At 60.1% G+C, this 22034-nt stretch overlaps 2 protein-coding genes across 7 annotated transcripts; one reads left to right on the top strand and one right to left on the bottom strand.

Annotated features, from left to right (window-relative positions):
- Positions 1-79: 79 nt before the first annotated feature.
- Positions 80-18906, bottom strand: INPP5J (inositol polyphosphate-5-phosphatase J). Of its 6 annotated transcripts, none has more exons than XM_036448837.2 (14): positions 11285-11474; positions 10838-11038; positions 7955-9195; positions 7478-7594; positions 7221-7329; positions 6880-6996; positions 6395-6570; positions 5866-5977; positions 5621-5730; positions 5319-5502; positions 2046-2183; positions 1786-1863; positions 1557-1661; positions 80-859 (listed from the first exon to the last, which is right to left on the bottom strand). In XM_036448837.2, exons 2-14 carry the CDS (start codon positions 10943-10945, stop codon positions 350-352), a joined length of 3105 nt encoding a protein of 1034 aa, XP_036304730.1. In that variant the 5' UTR covers positions 10946-11038; positions 11285-11474; the 3' UTR covers positions 80-349. The 6 variants fall into 6 exon arrangements, with proteins under 6 accessions (XP_036304730.1, XP_036304731.1, XP_045441686.1 ...); XM_036448838.2 differs by having other exon boundaries at positions 10838-11035; XM_045585730.1 differs by having other exon boundaries at positions 7955-8646; positions 11285-11471.
- Positions 18268-21921, top strand: SELENOM (selenoprotein M). The gene is made up of 5 exons (XM_036448846.2): positions 18268-18490; positions 20367-20402; positions 20567-20601; positions 21383-21461; positions 21540-21921. Exons 1-5 carry the CDS (start codon positions 18365-18367, stop codon positions 21699-21701), a joined length of 438 nt encoding a protein of 145 aa, XP_036304739.1. The 5' UTR covers positions 18268-18364; the 3' UTR covers positions 21702-21921.
- Positions 21922-22034: the final 113 nt, after the last annotated feature.

Below are 22034 nucleotides of genomic sequence, written 5' to 3'. Positions count from 1 at the left end.
TCTCCTTGGGTCCCTTTCTCTGACTCCGCCCCCCGCCCCGCCCCCAGACTGCTAACAAGGTACGAAGGCGTCGGCAGCGAGGCTGGAGAATTTAATTCCTAATCAATGAGCTCTAGGATTGCCCTTCTCCCGTCCCAGATGGGGGCCTAGGCCGGGCTCTGCTGATTGTCACAGTTGAGGCGTCAGGACTGAGGGTGAGGGGACCCCCTTTGGCCATCCCTGGCGGGGACCGAGCGTCAGGTGCGGAGGAAGCTGGAGCAGCAGCAGGAGGGAGGCAGGTGGGTTCACAGGCTGCATCCGAGCGGGAGCCACCTGTACCCGCCTGCCCACCCCACCCCTCCCCCCAGCTTCAGGGCCCCAGGCCCCCTTCCTCCAACCTCTGCCGGCCCTGAGGGCTGGGAGACAGGCTGTCGGGGGTCGGGGCCTCCTGGTCAGGCTCCCAGGGGCCACCGCCTCCAGGGTCTACAGTCTCCAGGCGCAAGGCGGGCAGCAGGCCGAGGCTTCGAGGCACAGGTGGGGGGAGGGTCCAGGGACCAGGCAGCCCGGCGAGGCCCTCCTCACCGCAGCCCTGGGTGCCTCCGTCACTGCTGCCCCTGCTGGGGGCCACGCAGGGCAGGCGGCGGCTCTGGGGCGAGGGGCTGCGGCTGGTGCCCCGGCGTTCGCAGGAGGAGGGCCGGAGGGCCAGGCCCGGGAAGCGGGCCAGGCCCGGGCTGCGGCTCCGGTGCCGCTTGGACTTGCCAGGGCTGGGGCTTCGGGACTTGGGTGCGAGCAGCTCCAGGGTGCTGTCGTCCTCCTCCTCCGAGCTGGTCCCTGAGCTGTGGGAGCTGCTGCTGGCCGACTCCGAGGCAGGCAGCGAGATCTGGCGGGGAGGCGGGTGGCTGGAGTGGCCCGATCCCCAACCGGCCACCGACGTCTCCTCACCAACCCCCAACTTCTCCTCGTCAGACCCCGGGAGGTCAGGCTACGTGCAGGGGCCACAGAACAGAATGTAGAGGCCACGCCCTAGCCGGTGTGGCTCAGTGGATAGAGCGTCGGCCTGCGGACTGAAAGGTCCCGGGTTCGATTCCAGTTAAGGGCACAGGCCCCAGTTGTGGGCTCCATCCCCAGTAGGAGGCATGCAGGAAGCAGCTGACCCATGATTCTCTCTTCATTGATGTCTCTATCTCTCTCTCCCTCTCCCTTCCTCTCTGAAATCAATTAAAAAAAAAATATATATATATATATATATATATATATATATATATATATATATATATTTTTTTTTAAACCGGTTTGGCTCAGTGGATAGAGCGTCGGCCTGCGGACTGAAAGGTCCTGGGTTCGATTCCGGTCAAAGGCATGCACCTTGGTTGCGGGCACATCCCCGGTGGGAGGCGTGCAGGAGGCAGCTGGTGGATGATTCTCTCTCATCGACGTTTCTAGCTCTCTATCCCTCTCCCTTCCTCTCTGTAAAAGATCAATAAAATATATAAAAAATGAAATAAAATAAAGAAGTAAAAAACAGAGGCCGTGGCATTTGAGTTTTGACACCCCGGCCCTGCAGTCTGGGTCCTCACCTGGAAGGGCTCTGTGACGCCGATGAGGGTGCTGAGGGTGTGGCTGTAATAGCCCAGGATGAAGTCTCCGTGGCCCTTGGGCAGCGACTCCTCACTGAATGTCACCTGGTGGGCCCCGGGCATAAGCCCAGGTTGGGGTCAGAGAGAGGTAGCCACAGCCGCCCCCCTCCACTCCCCTCCCCACCCAAAGGCCGTGGGGACTCCCCCCTCCCCCCGCTCCCCTGAGTACCTGGTAGTTGTTCCTGTCCACATCCTCGTGTTTGGCCCAGACGTAAGCCACGTAGTCCTTGCAGTGGCGGAAACCCACCTGAGGGGGGAGTGGGGGGGACAGGAACCGGGGCTCTGACCCCTGGGGCCTGACCCCAGCATCCGCCCTGGGTGGCAGCAAACTCTGGGAAAGCCATGATCCCACCTGGGCACCCCCCAGGGGCTCTCCTGCGGGCCCTCCCTTCCCCCCACGCCGCTGCCCACCTCGCCCTCCCTCCTCACCCGGTACAAGCCGATCCAGTCCCAGGAGCTGCGGGCGAACACCGTTTCCACACGGTACCGCACCACGGCCTGCTCCGGCCGCACCCACTCCTCCGCCACCTCCAGCCGCACCAGCGGCAGGTCGTCCCTGAAGGCAAACTGCCCCGGGGGGGCGGGGCAACATCAGCGAAGACCCTCTGGCAGTCCCAGGCACCCTGGGGCCTGAGCCAGCACACACACACAGACACACACACACACTCACACACACACACACACACACACACACACTCACACACACACACACAGGCTGAGATAAGGGCCTTTGAAGCTACGGCGGAGACGGGGAAACTGAGGCAAGAGCAGGCCTAGGATGAAAGCTAGGCTTCTGCCTCCCAGCCCAGAGCTCTCTCTGCTCAGAGCCACCCGAAGGGGTGACTGAGAACACAGCTTCGATGTTCGGAGACCGTGGGTTTGGCCCCTGGCTGTCACTGACAGGCTGCAGGGCCCTTGGGGAGTTTTTTTTTTCCTTTTTTAAATATATTTTCATCACTGATTTCAGAGAAGAAGGGAGAGGGGGAGAGAGAGAAACATCCATGACGAGAGAGAATCATGGATCGGCTGCCTCCTGCACGCCCCCTACTGGGCATCGAGCCCGCAACCCGGGCAGGTGCCCCTTGGCCAGAATCAAACCTGGGACCCCCTTCAGTCCGCAGGCCGACGCTCTATCCACTGAACCACACGGGCCAGGGCTTGGTGAGTTTTTCAACCTCTCCGAATGCCAGGGCTCCTGTCTATAAACCTGGATGATCTTATTAAACTCTTGGAGCTGGTGTGCAGATCGAACGAGGCGCTGTTTGCGGAGCGTCCCGTATACACTTCCCAGGACACAGCGTCCCACAGGCGGGGATGCTGGTAAGGGAGACACGGTGTGCTGGATATTGTGGGGGGGAGGCCGAGCACCCCTGAGTGGGCCAGAGAAGCCCTGGGTGAAGGGCTGGAGGCCTCAGGTCGCTTCTAGGCTCTGCTACTTACTCACTTGCTCTGTGACCCCACGGAAGCCCCTGGCCAACCCAACGCCCAGCTTCCCCTTCCGTACAGGACCCTGTCACCGGGCCATAAAGACAACGCGTAGCCAGGAGCACCCTCCTCCCGGGGCCACCCGCCTGGGTGGGGCTGCGGGGGTGGCAGGAGGCCAGCCGCTCCTCTGTCCCTCGGAGGGGGACTCATGCGGTGCCAGCCTCAGTCTTTTGTCTGCTTCCTGTTGATCTGGTTTCAGGTTTCCCTCCCGCCGCGTCTCAGCCAAACGGTTCCAGAAAAAACACACATCACATCCTCTCGTGCCCCTGGGGCTCCACGTCGTCAAATCGGACTGCCAGGTTGGGCTCTTAGGAATGGCCTCCAAGGGTCAAAACTTCTGCTATCTCTCTACCCCCCTCCCCTGCACCCAACCCCATCCCCACCCCTCATTCTGATCGTGTTGCTCTTTGGGTAAGAGACTCGGGTCTTCTGAGCCTCCATGTTCCTGGTAAGGAAACCGGGAGGGGAATTTGGACATTTCCGGGCCCACGAAGGCATTCGAAGGGAGGGCCCGGGCCAGGCGCCCCGCAGGCCATGTTTTACAGGGGACAGAGTCCGGCTGGGGAGGGAGGGTCAGGGGAGGACACCCAAAAGGAGTGGTTCTCGCGGTGAGGGTTACACCTAACACCTCAGCCCTTTGCCAAAGGTCACAGGGGGCCAGACACAGGCAGATTGTCTCTCCCAGCTGCGAATGTTGGCCCGAGTCCCGCGGACCGACCATGTGACCGCGTTATCAAAGAAAACATTCTCTGGCCCGCGGCTCCCCCTGATCAGATCGAGAGAGAGATCGGAGAGCCTCGCGTTGGGTTTCAGGGCTGGGAAGGTGGAATCTGCCCGGCGCTGCCACGGGGCACATGCCTACCCTGCTAGGGGCTTCTGTTTCCCCATCCGGTTGGGTTACAGAGTCTCCGGGTCCAGTTCTGACATTCCTGCATTTCCTCTTTCTGCGCTTTCAGCCCTACACACAATGCTCCATTATAGTAACTAGTTAAGAGTTCAGCTTTGTGTTTTTTAATATCCCGACTCCCTCTTCCCATAACTACCTTACTGTTTGGTTTTGTTTTAAATATATTTTATTGATTTTTCACAGAGAGGAAGGGAGAGGGATAGAGAGCTAGAAACATCGATGAGAGAGAAACATCGACTAGCTGCCTCCTGCACCCCCCCACCAGGAATGTGCCCGCAACCAGTGCGCATGCCCTTGACCAGAATTGAACCTGGGTCCTTTCAGTCTGCAGACCGACGCTCTATTCACTGAGCCAAACTGGTTTTGGCTACCTTACTGTTATTATGCCTGGCATGTAATAATGCCAAATGTCATGATGGTTCATTAAAAAAAAAAAAAAAAAATGGCCCTAGCCAGTCCTTGGGTGAAGATTAAAAATAAAATAAATATAAATAACATTTTGAGTTTGCTGGCCTTATATATTCGAATTTTAACATAAGTTGCCTTCGGCAAACTCATTAGTCAACAGAGCTAAGTATCAACAGGACAACAATTGAAATTTCTTTTGAGAATCAAACTTTTTAAACTTCAACTTCTTCTAAGGCCACTTCATCAAAAACAGACTCGCCCAGGGCGTGGTATTTTGTGGAAGAGCCACACTCCAGGGGCCAAAGAGCCCCATGTGGCTTGCGAGTGGCAGTGTGCCGACCGCGGGCCTAAACCTTTCTTGGAAGAAGGGAGTTAAGAGATGAGTGGAGCCAAAACCGGTTTGGCTCAGTGGATAGAGCGTCGGCCTGCGGACTGAAGGGTCCCAGGTTCGATTCTGGTTGAGGGCATGTACCTTGGTTGCGGGCACATCCCCAGTATGGGGTGTGCAGGAGGCGGCGGATCGGTGTTTCTCTCTCATCGATGTTTCTAGCTCTCTCTCTATGTCTATCCCTCTCCCTTCCTCTATGTAAAAAAATCAATTAAAAAAAAAATATATATATATAGAGAGAGAGAGAGGGAGGGAGGAGTGGAAAAGGCCTGGGCTCTGACACCAGGCTCACCTGAGTTCAATTCCTAACGTTCCCCTTTCCCAGCTGTGTGACCCTGGGCACGTGATGCTGTGTCTCTGAGCCTCAGTGTCCTCATATGAAAATGGAGATCAAAACCCACTCCCTCTCCACTCCAACACAGGGGGACCGCCAAGGGCGGGTTCCAGGGTTGGGCTGTGGGACGCTGAGCTGGGCCTGGGGACCTCCTGCGAAGAGGGTGGGGCCGGGACTCACGTGCAGGACGAACTGGGCAGCCACCGGCTTGTGGTCGCTGACGGTGTACTCCATGTGGCTTCGGTAGCTGTGCTGGGTCACCTGGAGCCAGTGGCTCTGCTGTCCCGAGGGGCTTCGACCGCCACCCGGAACCTTGACCTTCCACAGGATACGGTCTGTCCATGCTGGCTTCCGCTTTTTGGCGCTGCGGTGGGCAGGGGGTCCAGGCACAGCCCTCAGCCTTGCCTCCATCCCTCTTAATCTATGAAGACCTCAGCCCACAGCCCCCACCTCACCCCCACCTCACCCCACAGCGAGCTCACCTGGTATCGTACTTGTTAGTCCCCACGTCGAACTTGAAGGTGGGGGCAAAGTTGAGGGGCCCCTCCTGGAAGCCCTTGAGGATGGGCCAGGTGTCCTTGGCCATGTTGAGCTGCGAGGGGCCAGAAGGGAAGAAACTGGGCCACAGCGTGGGCAGGGCAGGGCGGGTGAGGGCCAGGACCCTCGCCCGGGGTCCAGCCCAGGCGGGGTGCTAGGGGGTGTGGGGGTGCAGGCTGGGGCCCCGCACCTGGTCCTTCTCCCAGAGCTGCTGCAGCTGGTTGTTGTCGATGGCGAACTTGACGAAGTGCGGGTCGTAGCTCTCGATGCGGAAGTTGAGGTCCCCGAACCAGAACACAAGGCTGTTGGGGGGGAGGGGGGGATGGAAGTCAGGGGGGTCCATGGGGTGGAAGAAGAGCCCGATCCAGATCCTTCCCCGCCCCCATCCAACCAACCCGACAAGGCTGGATGCCCCTAGTGATGACGAAGTGGCCGGGGGGCCGCAGAGCCCCCAGCCCGCCCCGGAGCAGCAGTGAGCGGTGCACCCGGAAAGCGGGGTTCAGACCCTCAGGAAGGCGCTGCCCCTCAGCCAAGCGCCGCCCTGCAGGCTCGGGTCCCATCCATCAAACTCACCCAGGCATTCGGGTTCCTAGGCGGGTGGTGGCCCACCTCCATCCGCCCCGCCTTTCCCCTCCAGGCCCGCCCAGGACAGTATCCAGCTCCTCCCGGCCCATTGGGGGTCCCCTCTCCCCCTTCGCCCCCCGCCCCGGCGGCCGTACTCGTGGTCCAGGATGCCCTGCGCGCCGGGCCCCGGGAACTGCTGGAGGCTCAGGATGGTCTGGAAGGTGTCCTTGCGCTGCTCCGCCTTGTCCATGTGCGCGGGCAGGTGGCAGTTGAGGAAGCAGAGCATGTGCCCGAAGGCCGCCAGGCGCACGCTCACGCCGCCCTTGTTGCCCTGGGGAGGCAGCGGGGCAGGTCACCGGTGGGGTCCGGGCCGGAGGCGGGGAGCTGGGCGGGATGCACCCGGGAGGGGGACCGCCAGCCCCGAGGAGGAGGAGGCTGGGAGAGGGGCGGGTTCCAGCAAAAGGGGCGGGAACCCCCCCCCCCCCACACACACACACCTGCCGGGACCACCAGGAGGCGGGGTCTGGGGAATGGGCTGAGGTGGTGGGTGGGGCTGGGGAGCGAGGGGAGGAGCCCTGGACCGTGCAGGGGGACCCCCGGGGACTCCTCCGAGGGCCCCCGCAGGGCCCCGTGCGCTCACCCAGTAGCCGCCCAGGCCGGTGCGCGTGCAGTCGGTCTGCACGTCCCGCAGGAAGGGCAGGTGGAAGTACTTGGCGAACAGCAGCAGGATGACGCCCTGCATCCGCACCGTGCTCACCTGCGGGGAGGGGAGGCGGCTTGGCCCAGGAACGGACGGGGCTGGACCCCTGCGTCCCCGCCCTGGCCCTGGTCCTGTCTCTGACCCTGACCCTGACCCTGGCCCTGACCCTGGCCCGCCCTTAAGGTCTGCTCCTCCTCCTCCGTCCTCCCTTTGCACAGCCCCATCGGGCCGGCTCCCAGGGGTCTCTCTCTGCCCATCCCGAGGGCCCGGGGGGGCGTTACCAGCACGAAGTTGAAAGGCGCCAGCGCGTCCATGAACAGCTCGCTCCACTGGTCTGTGAAGAGCGCGTCCTTGAGCCTCTTGTTGATCATGGAGTTCACCTCCTGCAGCCTGGGGGGCGGGGGCGGGGAGGTGAGCCGGGGGGTGGAGGGTGGAAGGACGCCCTAGAAGCCCCTCCCATGGGGTGAGGGTTTTGGGGAGAAGGGGCACAAGAGGCGGCTGGGGAGAGAGGGTTCCCCCCCACCCCCCGCCCCCTCACCCTATGGCGATCATGTCTGTCCTGTCGCTGTCGTCGCTGCCCCCGCCCAGGTGGAGGAGAGATGTGACGTCGTCGGGGGGCATGGCGGTGCCCACATTCCACGTGACCACAGTGATCCTGGAGGGGGGGCGGGTGAGGGTGCCAGAGGAGGAGGGGTCACTGCTGGGCGCCACTCTCTCATCTCCAATCTCCCTCCCACAGAGCTCTCTCTTTCTGGAAAGGGAAACTGAGGCAGGTGTGGGTGGAAGCCCTCAGGGGGACCCTCAGTGGGCCCGTACCCTCCCTCCAGGCCCTCCCAGGGGAAGTGGGTTGAGATAAGGGCGGGCGAGTCCCTTAGGAGGGCATGCTGTCTCCTGAGTGTCCCCAAGTGGGCCAGCACCCCGAAGACCCTCCCCGGGGGGTACACCGGGGCGGGAAGGATGGCAGGTCTCGGGGGGCTCAAGCCCCCACCGTCCTCCTTGGAAGCAGCCCCCTCACCAGAAGCCGGGGTCGTTCTTGCAGGTGGGCTGAGCTGACCAAGAGGAGGAGGGCGAGGAGGTGGGTGTCGGCGAGGAGGTGGGTATAGACAAGGAGGCGGGTGTCGACGAGGAGGTGGTGCCCGGGGCTGGCACTTCTCGGGGCTGAAAGCTGGGGCTCAGGCGCCCGCCAGGCCCTGCACCCTGAGTGCCAGGCCCTGCACCCTGGGTGCCAGGCCTGGGGAGGGCCATCTCAGAGGCTGGCGGCACACAGGGGGAGCGGTTGGGAGAGCGGCTGGGGGAGCGGCTGGGAGAGCGGGGCGGCTTGGGCAGAGGCGGGGGCACAGTCTGAGCTGAGGGGGCCCCCGGCCGGAAGGTGGGGGACAGCAGTCCTGGGGAGCGGGTGCCAGGCTCGGGGGGGCCCTGGCCCACATCCAGGGGCAGTGCCTGGGTTGGCCGGGGCGGGACCGGATCCTCAGGGCTGCTGCGGGGGGCCTCGGGCCTGGCCCGGAAGGAGGGGGAGAGCCGGGGGTCCGGGGGAGATTGAATCAAAGGCGGGGAGACGGCAGCAGGACTGGACACCTGAGCTGATGGCTGCAGATGCCCTTTGGACGGGGGGAGAGACCTAGGGGCGGGGGCATCCCTCTGCTTAGCTGGTGTCGGTCCCACAGAGGCCGGGGCTGGTGCCATGGATGCTGGAGCCGGGGCCTGGTCCTGAGAGGGCGACAGAATTGGACTGGGCATCGGGGAAGACGGGGAGGGGGGCTGTGGGTGCGGCTCCTCCGGTGCCAAGGCCAGGCTCAGGCTCAGGCCGGAGGCGGCCAGCGCTGGCTTGGGTCTCACGGAGGCAGGGGCCGTCTGCCTCTGGTCCTCGGGCACGGGAGCCAGCCTGGGCCCCGGGGGGGCTGGTGGCAGCCTGGGCACGTCTGGGACAGACACCCCCAGCGGCCCCGGGGATGTGGGAGCCAGGATGGAGCCTGGTGGTGCTGGAAGAGGCTTCGGCACAGCAGCCGCCGCAGACACCACCAACTGGCCCACGGACGCCGGAGCCGGGCTGGCGCTGTGGCAGGCGAGGGCTGTTTTCTGCCCTCCCGGGGTCGGCCTCGGAGCCAGGAGAGGTAGAGGAGATGCCGGAGCCGGCCTCAGCCCCTCCGAGGAAGGTGGCACAGCCGCAGGCGGCCCCAGAGGTGCCAGCGCCAGCCTTGGCTGCAGGGGCACCAGGGCCGCCTTCTCCTTGGCCGGGAGCTGAAAACTGGAGTCCACCTTGCAGAGGACAAGTTAAAGGCACAGGGTAACCCTAGCCGGCGGCTTGGGCCCCGACCTCCCTGTGAGACCCCAGGAGACTCCATCTAGCTAAGGAAGGTACATCTTTCCAAGGACGTTCTTCCTCCTGTCTTACCTCAGTCCATCCTGCCGCAAATCAGCTTCTCTTTGGGGGGGGGGGGGGGGGGGACAGAACACTGAACCGTGTCCCCTCCCTCAAGTTCAATGACACCTTTCAGAGTCGGGGAAACGAAGACTCCTGACTCCAATGAGGCAGAGAGTAGTCTGAACCCTCCTGGCTGGCACCCACTCCCTGGCTGGCACCCACTCCTTGGAGAGTTGGGGGACTGGGGCCGGCTTTTCTGGGCAAATCCCCTGCCATCTCTGCGGTTCCCGTGGCCAAGAGCTTCTGACCTGACACCCCGGATCTGCTCGCTCTGGACGCCCTAGGTCCAGCCTGCTCCATGCCTTCCTCCTTCCCCAGCTCCCAGGTCCCCCCAGCTCACCCTCCACACCGCGGGCACGGCCCTCCCTGTCCTCCGCACCCGTCCCCAGAGCTCCGTGCAGGAGCCAGAGCCTGGCTGAGAATGGCCACGCCTGTCCCAGGCCCAGCTCTGTGCGACCTCAGGCAAGCGCCTCCTCCCCCGGGGCCTCGGTTTCCCCGTCTGTAAAACAGAGGCGCTCGGGGAAGGGTCCCTGGCCACACCTGGCTCCTGGAATACCTTAGTCTCTTTTTTCCTCCCCATTTTTTTCATTTATGAGCCCGACCTTTGCTAGGATTCTGCTTGAGCCCTCCAGAGCGGTCTCCCTTCGCCAAGTGTGATTCTGACACCCAGAGCAAGCCCAGCATTCCGTTGGTGCTGGCATCCCCCCTCTCTGTGCCCAGGTTATGCCCTCTTCCCCTCTCCCCCACTCGTGCGGACCGGTCAGCAGCCTCCTTCTGTCCAGCAGGTAGAATGGGGGTCACCGGGCCCCTGGAGGGACCTCTTTTTTTTTTCTTTTTCTTTCTTCCCCATCTGTCTCTTGTCCTCTGCCAGCGAGGGCAGGAGATTTGCATTCGCCCCGGGGTGGCCCCGTGCCTGCCTCCAGAGATGCAGTCTGCCCGCATCCCGTGCCCTTCTCGGTCCAGAGAATCCGAAACTCTGCCGCTACCTCCCTCCCCAAACTCGGCTCCGTGGGCACCCTCCTCCTCGGCTCCAGGTATCCCACTGTGCGCCCCCCTCCACCACTCACCACCAGCACCAGCAACCACCACTCCGCCCCCATCACCAACTCCTCAGACATCCCAGATGTCCCCGTGTTCGTCTTCAGGGACAAGCCTCCCCGTTTTGCATTGGCTCAGAGAGAACAAGCCACTTGCCCAAGGTCACACAGCAGAGCTGGAGCCCAGCGGGGTCCCCTCACCCCGCCGGTCCAGCGTCCTCCTGGGGGCTCCCGGGGATAGCGAACTCCGTTTCTCTCTGGATGTCCCATCGCGGCCCCCTCAGGCCCCGGGGTGGCCCTGCTCACCCACCCCTGCTCCACAGACAGAGGAGAGTGCCAGCCCCTCAGCCGGGGGCCCCGGGGTGCCTGCAGTGTGTGTGTGTGGGAAGGTGTGGGACCAGGGATCAGGAATGGAGAGGCTAGGCTCTAAGGGTCTTACCTTGGAGGGGGCTCCAGTTTGGAAAACCCCGTGGGGCATGGGCAGGGGGCCCAGGCCAGCCAGGGTCCCTGGCCTCCTGCTGCCACTGCCGCCGCTGTGGCCCTCCATGTCTGCAGCCCCTGGCAGCCCGGGCTCCCACAGGCTCCGGCTCCAGCTCCTCTGCTCCCGGGAACCAGTGATGTCATCAGCCGTTTCAACCTGCTGAGAATTTAAAGGCACAGGCATCCCGACCTAGAGGTGGCCAGGGCCAGGTGGCCTACCCTCTGGGGACCCTTCCAGCGGACTGCTGGAGTTGGAACCCTCATGGGGGGTGTGGGGAAGGGTGCCCATTGGCTTGGCCTGGGTCCCATCTGGGGCGGCATGGAGTAAGCTGTCTGTCTGTCCCCTCCCACTCCCCCCACCAGCAGGCCTGGCTGGCCCTTGCTTAAGGGAGGGGCACAGACACACCTGAGGGTAAAGTAGAGATAAGTCACTCGAAGTCAATACCCTCTGCAGGGCCTCAGGGACACCTGAATCCCTACCCTGATCCTGTGACCTTCCTGGTGTCCTGCCAGCTCAGGACCTGCCTGGGCCCCCACCCTTGCTCCATTTTCAGGCCTCGGTGTCCGCCCCCTGCCAGGCCCTGTCCTTCTCATCAGAGCCAGACACTCAGGCTCTAGCTGCTGGAGCCCTTCCCCACCTCTGCCTCCGCTCAGCCCCTCCTCTCCTGCAGACACTTCCGCTGCTGCTGCCGCCTGCCCTGGGACGTCCCCACCCACAGCCTGGCCCGTCCCAGCCCAGGACCTCTCAGCTTTCCTTTCTCCTGGACTCGGTGGGTGTGGTTTGGAAGGGAGACTCGTTCAAGGTCACCTAGTAAGCTGAGGAGGTCTCCTGGGCTTCAATGAGGAAAGGGAGCGCCCTGAGACCAGTACGAGCCAGTTGGGGTACCGGAGGAAGGGAATCGGGGCCTAGAAGAGCCAGCAGTGGGGGGATGGACCGGCAGGAGGGTCCTGGGAGCTCCTTCGGCCGGAACCTAGCACAGGACTGGATGTTCAACAGGCCCAGGGAAGTGTTTGTTGAATGAATGGACGTGTGAAAGAAAGAGGAGAGGGAATGAGTGACAAAGTTCCGGAATGTCTGTGGGCCCTCTCATTCCTCCTTCCAATTCTCATTCTTATCTGCTAGGCCAGTGGTTCTCAGCCTTTCTAATGCCGCGACCCTTTAGTACAGCTCCTCATGTTGTGGTGACCCCCAACCATTATTTTCGTTGCTACTTCATCACTGTAATTGTGCTACTGTTAGTATCTGTGTTTTCCGATGGCCTTAGGCGACCCACAGGTTGAGGACCGCTGCTGTAGAGCCTAAGACATCGGAAAACACAGGTATTTACATCACGATTCATAACAGCAGCAACATTACAGTGATGAAGTAGCAATGAAAATAATCGTATGGTTGGGGGGTCACCACAACATGAGGAGCTGTATGAAAGGGCCTCGGCATTAGGAAGGGTGAGAACCACTGTGCTAAGCAGTCCCTGAAGCCCCAACCCCCTCCCCCCGAGAATGGCCTGATTGCTTGGCTTGATCCTGCTCAGTTTAGGAGGAAAATGTTCAGCTTTGAGCTTCTGCGTTCTCATAGGCCCATGTGGTTTCCCACGTGGAAGTCACGTGAACGGATGCCTATCTGTCCCTGGAGGGGCTTTTCACCTCTGTTTGACCGGCTCCGGGTCTAGACTATGTTTCTGGGGGCCAGCGACACTGTGAGGCTGGAGTTCACAGAGGGGAGACCCAGTCCCCTCCGGGCTCGGGGGGGAGGTAGAGAGGTGTTTCGGTGGTGATGGTGGAGGCGGTGATGGTGGTAATGGGGTAGCTGAGGGTCGTGGTGGAGATGATGATGGACGTGATGATGATGATGGACGTGCAGGGCGGACGGCGATGGAGGAGGCAGCAGAGCACATGGTGATGGCACTAGAGGAGGTGATAACGAAGGCACAGATGGCGGTGGCAGTGGAGGTGGGAGAATGGAGAGGTGGTGGTAACAGAAAGGAGGGCGGTGGTAAAAGTGGAGGGGAGATGGGCCAGAAGCGGTAGAGGGGTGTTATGTGGATGGAAGAAGAGGTGGTGATGGAGGTGGAGGTGAAGGTGCGGGTCTGGGTGAGGAAGAAGGTGAGAGTAGACATGGTGGGCAGGCCACCAGGGAGGGAAGGAGAATGTGAGCTTACCTCGTCCAGCGCTCTGACTCCTGTTTTATTGATGAGAAAACTGAGGCTTCCCTGCTCTCCCCCCCACCCGCCCAACTCCCCTCCTGACCATCCCTCCCATCCAGGAGTACTCGGCTTCTGATGTAATCCAGGTCTCCTGGAACCAGCCTCAGGCTCAGCTCTGGGGGTGGGGACATCAGTGCCTGGTGGAATCCAAGCAAATGTCATGCAAACGAGTGTGCAGAGGGCTCCTGCGCCCTCACTGGGCAGCCCATGGTGGGCCCTCCCCGAGCTTCTGGTCCCGGCTTACTTGGCAAAGTCCACTTAGATTCTGATTGATGTAAGGGAGGTGAAACAGCTGACACCTCCCGGGTGGCTGTGCAAATTCAACGAGACAGCACACCTGGAGTGTTTAGCACAGAGCCTGGTGCGAGCGAGTAAGTTCTGGAGTTCTCACCGTCAGTATCATCGTCAGATCCTCTCCAACCTGCCCATTTGGTGGATGTGGAAACTGAGGCCCAGGGTCGTTGTATCCTTGGAGGGGGGCGGGGGGAGGGGGACTCTGAGACCCAGACATGGCTTTAGCCGGGGAAGAAGGTGGGGGGTGGATCCTAGCCGAGAAGGGAGCAGGGTAGGAGCTATATTTGAGCTGCTGGGGCGATGACTAAGGAGGTTGATAACAGGCTTCGGGGCTCAGGGCGGCAGAACGGGGGCAGCTGCCAGGGAGAACCGCCCCCCTGCTGCACAGAGCTGGCTCCCTCCCTTCCCTCACCCCAGGGGACGGGGCGTGCACTGAGGCACCGGGTACAGCGTGTCCGGCCCCCTTCCCCCTTCCGGAAACTCTTTAGTGCTGACCTGCAGGCGCCTGGGGTCGGGAACAGGAAAGGAGAGCGCTGGTGGTGGGTGATGATCTTGGTTCCTCTCCGTAGGAACCCTGGGAGGTTGGAAAGAAGGTCCCATTTGACAGAGGAAGAAACTGAGTCATAGGGACCACACAGCCAGTAGGGGACAGAGCAGGGGCTTCCCATGGAGATAGTGGATAATTCCCCTCTCATCCCCCCTCCCCAGAGATGAGCACTGAACCCCTTCTTTGCAGGCGAGTCCATGTTGCCAACTGGAAGAGAAGTGCCCTGTCAAACAGAGGGAGCAGCAGGCGCAAAAGGACGGCTGGTGGAAGGTTCTGTCCCTGAAAGGATGCAACATGTGGACATACGCCATGATGGCCCTTCGGCTGAGTAAATACACCGTCAGCAGGTGCACACACCCTCCTCTCTCCTCCTCCTCCTCTTCCCCTCCTAGCCGCCTCCCAGGGCTCCTGGGTGGGGTAATGTCCTTCCTGTTACATCCTGGTCACCCTGATCCCGGCCACCCAGAGCGGGAGGCCACCCAGTGGCCATGGAGAGGTAGAGGATTCTGCAGGCGTTGGGGGAAGGCGGGGAAGGGGAGGAAGCACGCTGGGCGTCCATAAGGAATCAAACCTTCACGCCAGGGTTCCTCACGGATGCCAAATGCCACATGTTATGTCACTGTCCCTTAGCCCCGGGTAGGGGACATCTCTGCCTCCCATCGTGCCTCTCAGAAAACAGACTCCAGGAGGAGGCGTGACTCCCCCAAGGTCACACAGCAGGGGCCCCCAGCTCAGGCGTCCCTCCTCCCTCTCCGCCTCTCCCCCTCCTCCGAGGCAGCCTGGCACCCGCTGTCAGCTGCTCTGAAGTGAGCGGCTATTTTTATTCCGGTGCGAGGGGATCGCAGGCAAGAGAGCATGTAGGTTAGAAGGCTCTAGGACAGCCGGCTCCGCAGGCAAGGAGAGGCTCCTCGCAGGGACAGAAGCCTGCCGACAAGCTGGGGGCTCTTCTTCTTTTTAAAAAATTTTAAATTGATGTTTTTACAGAGAGGAAGGGAGAGGGACAGAGAGTTAGAAACATCGAGGAGAGAGAAACACTGATCAGCTGCCTCCTGCACATCCCCCAGTGGGGATGTGCCCGCAACCAAGATACATGCCCTTGACCGGAATCGAACCTGGGACCCTTCAGTCCATGGCCCAACGCTCTATCCACTGAGCAAAACTGGTTTCAGCATGAGGGGGTCTTCTTTCTTGCAGGCCCACCTGCTCCAGGATCTCATGTTTTCAGAAAGAAAAAAAAAAAAAAAAAAAAAAAAAAAAAAAAAATATATATATATATATATATATATATAAATAAATTGATTTTCTTACAGAGAGGTAGGGAGAGAGATAGAGAGCTAGAAACATCGATGAGAGAGAAACATCGACTAGCTGCCTCTTGCACACCCCCTACTGGGGATGTGCCCGCAACCAAGGTACATGCCCTTGGCCGGAATCGAGCCTGGGACCTTTCAGTCCGCAGACCGACGCTCTACCACTGAGCCACACCGGTTTCGGCTGTTTTCAGAAATTTTTAATTTTTTTTTTTTCTCTTGAGCTCAGAACAGAGCATAAAGCCAGATTAGACCCTCACCCTGACCCCAGATCCAACGTGAGCCCCAATGGTGGTGTTAACTGAGCCCTGGTCCCGAGCCAAGACGGAGCCTCTCTGTCCCAGCTCTAGACTGAGCTCTGACCGAGGTCTCAAGCTGAGCCCTGTCTCCAGTCACGTACGAAGCCTGATACAGTCCTCGCTAAGTCTGATCCCAACTGGAGACCTCGATTCTGCATCCAGATTGAGCCTGATTCTGGCCTAAGACTGAGTCACAGTTTAAAGCTGGTCCAGATGAACCCTTGACATTACATGGACCCCAAGTTTGGACTGAACTTCCACGTCTAGTCATGAATGTAACCCTGCCACCGGTGGAAGACCAGGTCCTGAACTTGTTTACAGACTGAGCCCTGACCCTAATCCATGGACTGAATCCTCACCATAACCTGAGCTCTGAGCCGGGGTCACTCAGCTCCGGCCACTCACCGGCTCGCAGCGTCAGACTGTGCGTGGAACCCGGTCAACAGCTGAGTCCCAAGTGTCGTCACAGCCTGAGCCTCAAACCTGGAGGGTGAGACCCCCCCCACACACACCTAACGACCCCTGGCTGTGCCCTGGCTCCTGCACCCGATGCAGCTCTAACCCTGGCCCCAGGCTAAGGGCTGCTGAGCCAGATCCGGTCTGGGCCTGACCTCGTCACAGACTAAACCCTTAAGCCCCGCTCCCTCGGAGGGAGGCTGCTGGCCTAGATTACACGCTGCCCCATAAGGGAACGGATTTTACCAGCAGAGATTGTTCTGGGAGATTGTGGGCCTCCGGTGGCTGCTGGTGCCAGAATGTTCCCGGTACTGTTGTGCCCAGTGTCTCTGTGACTGGTTCCCCGGGCTGGCTGGTCAACCCTCAGCAGCCACGGCGGTGGCCCCTGCAGGCCACGGCATCCAGGTTAATGCAATGAGAGTGGTGTGATGGCATCTGGCCAGCGACCGACGCGGCCCAAAGGGCATTGAGGCTGGGTTCTGCCAGCAGAAAAACCGCAGGCTCCATGAGGCCTGGGCTTCAGCCACTCTGAGGCTCTTGCTGGGGCGGGGGGGGGGGGGGGGTGTCGAGGGAGCCCATTGTTTTTTCTTTTTTTAATGATCATTAAAGTCTTTATTTCTTTAAATAGTTTTATTGCTTTCAGAGAGGAAGGGAGAGGGAGAGAGAGAGAGAAACATCAGTGATGAGAGAGAATCATGGATTGGCTGCCTCCTGCACATCCCCTCCTGGGGGATCAAGCCTGCTACCCAGACATGTGCCCTGACTGGCAATCGAACTGTGACCTCCTTTAGCTCAACCACTAAAGCCACACCAGTTGGACACATGGTTGTTGTTTTTTAAATATATTTTATTGATTTTGTACAGAGAGGAAGGGAGAGAGATAGTTAGAAACATCGATGAGAGAGCATCATCGATCAGCTGCCTCCTGCACACCTTCCACTGGGGATATGCCCGCAACCAAGGTACATGCCCCTGACCGGAATCGAACCCGGGACCCTTCAGTCCCCAAGCCGACGCTCTATCCGTTGAGCCAAACCGGTCTCGGCTGTTTTTTAATATATATATATATATATATATATATATATATATATATATATATATATATATATATTAATTATTGATTTCAGAGAGGAAGGGGGAAAGAGAGAGAGAGAGAGAGGGAGACATCGATGTGAGAGAAAAACATCAATCAGTTGCTTCCTGTATGTGCCCCAACTGGGGATCGAACCAGCAACTTAGGTATGTGCCCTGACCAGGAATCCAACCCACACACAGCCTTTTGGTTCAGAGAGGATGCTCTGAACTGCCCAGCCAGGGCAAAAATGTTATAGTTTTTAATTTATTTTAAAATCAGAAGGAAAAAAATGAATCCAGCCTGGATTATATTCTTTTTTATCACAGCAGTTGTCAAATCCAATTTTCAATATGATTTCTTCATGGAGAAAGGGGCCCAGAAAGTGGAAAAATGCTTAGGGCCCGAAAAGGCAAAACCGTAAGGCAGCCGTGGTTTGATGCGGAGAAGAATTCTGAGTCCCAGCCTGGATCCAGAGGGAAAAGCACCGTGATCCACCCATTTGCTGTGTCTGCCTTAGGCGGGAAGAGGGGGGGTGGTGTTTGGATCTGGTTGTCTTTGGCTTGGTGCGATGAGGCCAGGGGCATTTCAGGTTCAAGTCCCAGACAGACCCACGACTTAAATCATGCTTACGCTTTCCTAACCTGCAAAAGGAAGTCGTTGGTGGGCCTTTTACGAGGTGAGGAACGGAACGATGAAAACTAGCACCGTGCCAGGGACTGTTCCAAAAACCTTCCTCCACCCCCCCCCCGCCCCCCGCAGCTCCTGCAGAGTACGTCATGTTCCCATCGCCACAATGTGTGCTTTAGGAATTGAAGCCCTAATTGAAATTTCATCCAGAGAGATTAAAAACACACACACACACAACATAAGCCAGGATTCCCCAGGCTCCAGTTTCCTCCTCTTTGCAATCCAGTGTCTGCCTGCCTAGAAACTCCCCTGTCGGTCCGCATCGCGCCCGCGCCCCCTGCAGGCGCGCGGCGGTGGTGCTGGCTGGCCGCATCCTGCCCGAGCGTGCGAGCCCTGGGTCGGGAGAGGGAGCGCGGCCGCGGAAAAGGCCCGAGGGCCGTTCGGGACCCGGGACCCCAGCGGGAGCGAGCGGAGGACCGCTGCGTGCGGGTCCTGGGGCGGGGACCGGGCTGGGGGCGTGGTCCCGGATTGGGGGTGTGGCCAAGGTCTGGGGGCGTGGTCTCCGGCGGGGCGTAGCCGGGGCGGGGCGGGGCCAGTCTGCAGGCCCAGACGTGGCGCTGCGGCCGGGCGTTGCACCTCCATCCAGCTTTCGGGTTACCTTCGTGCGGCTCCCGATGCGCCTCCCGCTGCCTCCGCCGCTGCCCGTGCTGCTGCTGCTTCTGGCGGCGCTCACGGCCGCCACCAGCACCTTCCGGCCCGACTGGAACCGCCTGCACGGCCTGGCCCGAGCCCGGGTGGAGGTGAGTGCGTCGGCCCCCAGCCCGGGATCCGCCGACTCCCAAGCCCCCATGGGGTGGGGACCATCCCTCTCGCTCCCCAGCCTCCGGACGGACGCCCTAGCCCCTAACCTGGAGGCGCGAGACACTCGATCTTGCGGCCTAGAAATCCGAACTTCTCGCCGCCCCCCACCCCCACCCCACCATCTGGTGGGCCCCCAGACACCCTGACCCTGTCCCCTAATTCTTCTCTTGGCCTGTAACTCTTCCAAACCTGCCTTCTGGAGCCCAACTTACCCCCCCAAGCCCCGTCGAGACACTTTTTCCCCCCCGGAATTCCTCCCCCACTGCAGTTCCTGATGGTCTGTCTCTCCCTTTGCCTGGGAGAGGGAAGGCTTTCTGGATGCCCAACCCCAGTTCCCCCACGCAGGAGCCGGAGAAGCGGCCTAGGGACTTACTCTGCGGCAGCCCTCCCCACCCCTACACCCCCGCGAGGAAACCCCCCACCAGCGTCCCTGTCTTGCTGTGTGACTTACATCATCACAGTCCCTCTCTGGGCCTTAGTTGGCTTTCTGACAAACGGAGGGGTAAGGGGAAGAGAGAGGACTACAGTGGGTGGTCCTGGGGCCTGGAATCCTGCTGGGAGGTGGCCCTCTACCCTTTAGGGTGTGCAGGGAGGGGACCTCCCATCCTCCCACTTTGGGGAAGCTACCATATGGTCTGTAGGGCTGGCCCCCAGCTGGTAGGGAGGGCCAGCTCTGCTGGCAGCAGGGTAGGGACCAGATGGCACGGGAGTGCCCAGGGCAGTTCTGAGCTCTTTCCTTCTGGTCTGTCCCACCCTGAGGTTCTAGGGGGCCAAAGGCGAGGCCCAGGTCTCCACTGCCCGAGGGGGTAGGTGATCCTTTATTTATTTTTCTTGGGCACTGGGACGGAGTCCACGGTCAGGGGATGGCAGGCAAGAGTCCCAAGACCGCCGAAACCGGTTTGGCTCAGAGGATAGAGCATCGGCCTGCAGACTGAGGGGTTCCGGGTTCCGGGTTCCGGGTTCGATTCCGGTCAAGGGCATGTGCCTTGGTTGCGGGCACGTCCCAGTCGGGGGTGTGCAAGAGGCAGCTGGTCGATGTTTCTCTCTCATCGATGTTTCTACTAGCTCTCTGTCCCTCTCCCTTCCTCTCTGTGAAAAATCAATAAAATATATATATATATATTTTATTATATATATATATAAAATCAATAATATATATATATACACACATATATATTATTGATTTTATATATTTTTTTATTATATATAAAATCAATAATATATATACACACATATATATTTTATTGATTTTATTATATATATTTTATTATATATATAATAAAATCAATATATATATATATATATACACACACACATATATATTTTATTGATTTTTCACAGAGAGGAAGGGAGAGGGACAGAGAGCTAGTAGAAACATCGATGAGAGAGAAACATCGATCAGCTGCCTCTTGCACACCCCCGACTGGGGACGTGCCCGCAACCAAGGCACGTGCCCTTGATCTGAATCGAACCTGGGACCCTTCAGTCCGCAGACCAATGCTCTATCCACTGAGCCACACCGGTTTCAGCAATAAAATATATTTTAAAAAGAGAGTCCCAAGACCTGTGAATGCCCTTGAGGCTGGTCTCTGGCCTTGCCCTCTTTCCCCTTGGCATTCCTAGGCCTCAGTTTCCCCATCTATACAGAGTCCCCCCTTCTGCCTCCACGAGGCCTCCATCTCCACACCTTGGGGACCACTGCTCTAGGGGTAACCCACAGGCGGTCCCAGCTGGGCGATGACCTTGACCTTGGGGACACGGTTGGGGGGGCAGGTGTGAGTTTGCTCCTGACCTCTCCCATCTTGTCCCCTCCAGACCTGTGGTGGATGACAGCTGAATCGCCTGAAGGAGGTGAGTTCGACGGGAGGGATCCCCAGTGTTGTCTCCCCTGAGCCTTTCGGGGGCGGGCAGTGTGGTCCCCGGGATGGAACTCTAAGGCTGGGGTCACTGGGCTTCGGTGGCTTCCCTTTGGGCCCGGGCGTGGGCTGAGGTCTGATGCTCTGGTTCCTCCCCAGGTGAAGGCCTTCGTCACCCAGGACATCCCACTCTAGTATCCTTCTTCCGTCTGAGAGAGGGAGGGGAGGAGGGGAGGGAGGAGGGGGAGGGCTCTGGGAGACTCCTTCCCTTTATTCCACTGACGGGATGACACGTCGGCTTGGTCGGCAGTGGCTGCCCAGAGAACTCCGAGCTGGTCTCCATGTCTGGTCGGCAGTTGAAACTGACCAACGATGCCCCAGCCCCGTGGTCGGCAAACCGCGGCTCTTTGGCCCCTTGCGTGTGGCTCTTCCACAAGACACCATGGCCCGGGGCGAGCCTATGTTGAAGAAGTGGCGTTAGAAGAGGTTGAAGTTTAAAAAATTGGTCTCTCCAAAGAAATGTCAATCACCGTGCTGTTGCTAGTTGGCTCTGTAGACTGATGGGCTTGCCGACCACGGCCCTAGCCGGTTCAGCCCGCGGACTGAAGGGTTGGTCCCTGGTTCCATTATGATTAAGGGCATGTGCCTGGGCCGCAGGTTCCCTGGCCTTGGTTGGGGTGCGAGCAGGAGGCAACGGATCGTTGTGTCTCTCTCACATCTATGTTTCTCTCTGACTCCCCCTCCCAACAAAACAAAACAAAACAAACCCACAAAACAACAGCAGCAGCAAAAGGAATTGACTCCTGAGGACCGCCACACACACAGGGATGGAGAGGGGGATCCCTTGGCTTCTTGGGACCCCCATTTCCTCTCGTGTACACGGGGGGGGGGGAGAGGGCTGCCTCCCATCCGCAAGGCCCCGGGGAGCACCCACCTTACCCCCTTGGCCCGCCAGCACCCACCTTAACTGTCCAGCCACAACCTGGAGATGAAGCACCTGCCGGGGGCCGACCCTGAGCTGGTTCTGCTGGGCCAGCGCTCTGAGGAGCTGGAGGTGAGGCCCGGGGAGGCGGGTGGGCCTGGGGGCGGGGCCGGGGCCCGGCGGGCGCGCTGACCCCGCCTCTCCCCGCAGCGCATCCCACTGAGCGACATGACCCGCGAGGAGATCAACGCGCTGGTGCAGGAGCTCGGCTTCTACCGCAAGGCGGCGCCCGACGAGCCCGTGCCCCCTGAGTACCTGCAGGCGCCCGCGAGGCCCCCCGCCGAAGGCGCCCCGGACCGTGGGGACCTGTAGGTCGGGGAATGCGCCCCTTCACCCCCACCCATCCCTCCACCCCCGCCTGAGCCCCGGGGACCCCATGAAGCGCTCAGCGTCCCGGGAGCCCCTCCCTCGCTGAGGGCCGAAGCCCCGCCCCGGGGAGCCGGCAGGGGTGGAGCGGAGGGTCCTCTCCGTTCCCGTTATTCCCGCCCGCGGACCCCCCTTTGGCGCCACTAAACCCCCTTCCGCCGTAAAAGAGACTCGACTCCTTCCTTGCTGCGGGCGGGGGTGGGATGGGTCCGGGAGGGGGGTGGGGAATAGGGGTGTGGCCCCCCCCCCCCCCATCCCAAACACCGCAGGATCCCCAAC

The sequence above is a fragment of the Pipistrellus kuhlii genome, unplaced genomic scaffold, assembly GCF_014108245.1.
Source record: "Pipistrellus kuhlii isolate mPipKuh1 unplaced genomic scaffold, mPipKuh1.p scaffold_m20_p_20, whole genome shotgun sequence".
In the NCBI taxonomy this organism is placed as follows: Eukaryota; Metazoa; Chordata; class Mammalia; order Chiroptera; family Vespertilionidae; genus Pipistrellus; species Pipistrellus kuhlii.
Note: the sequence above shows the minus strand (reverse complement) of the source record. Positions and strands in the feature narration are given on the sequence as shown.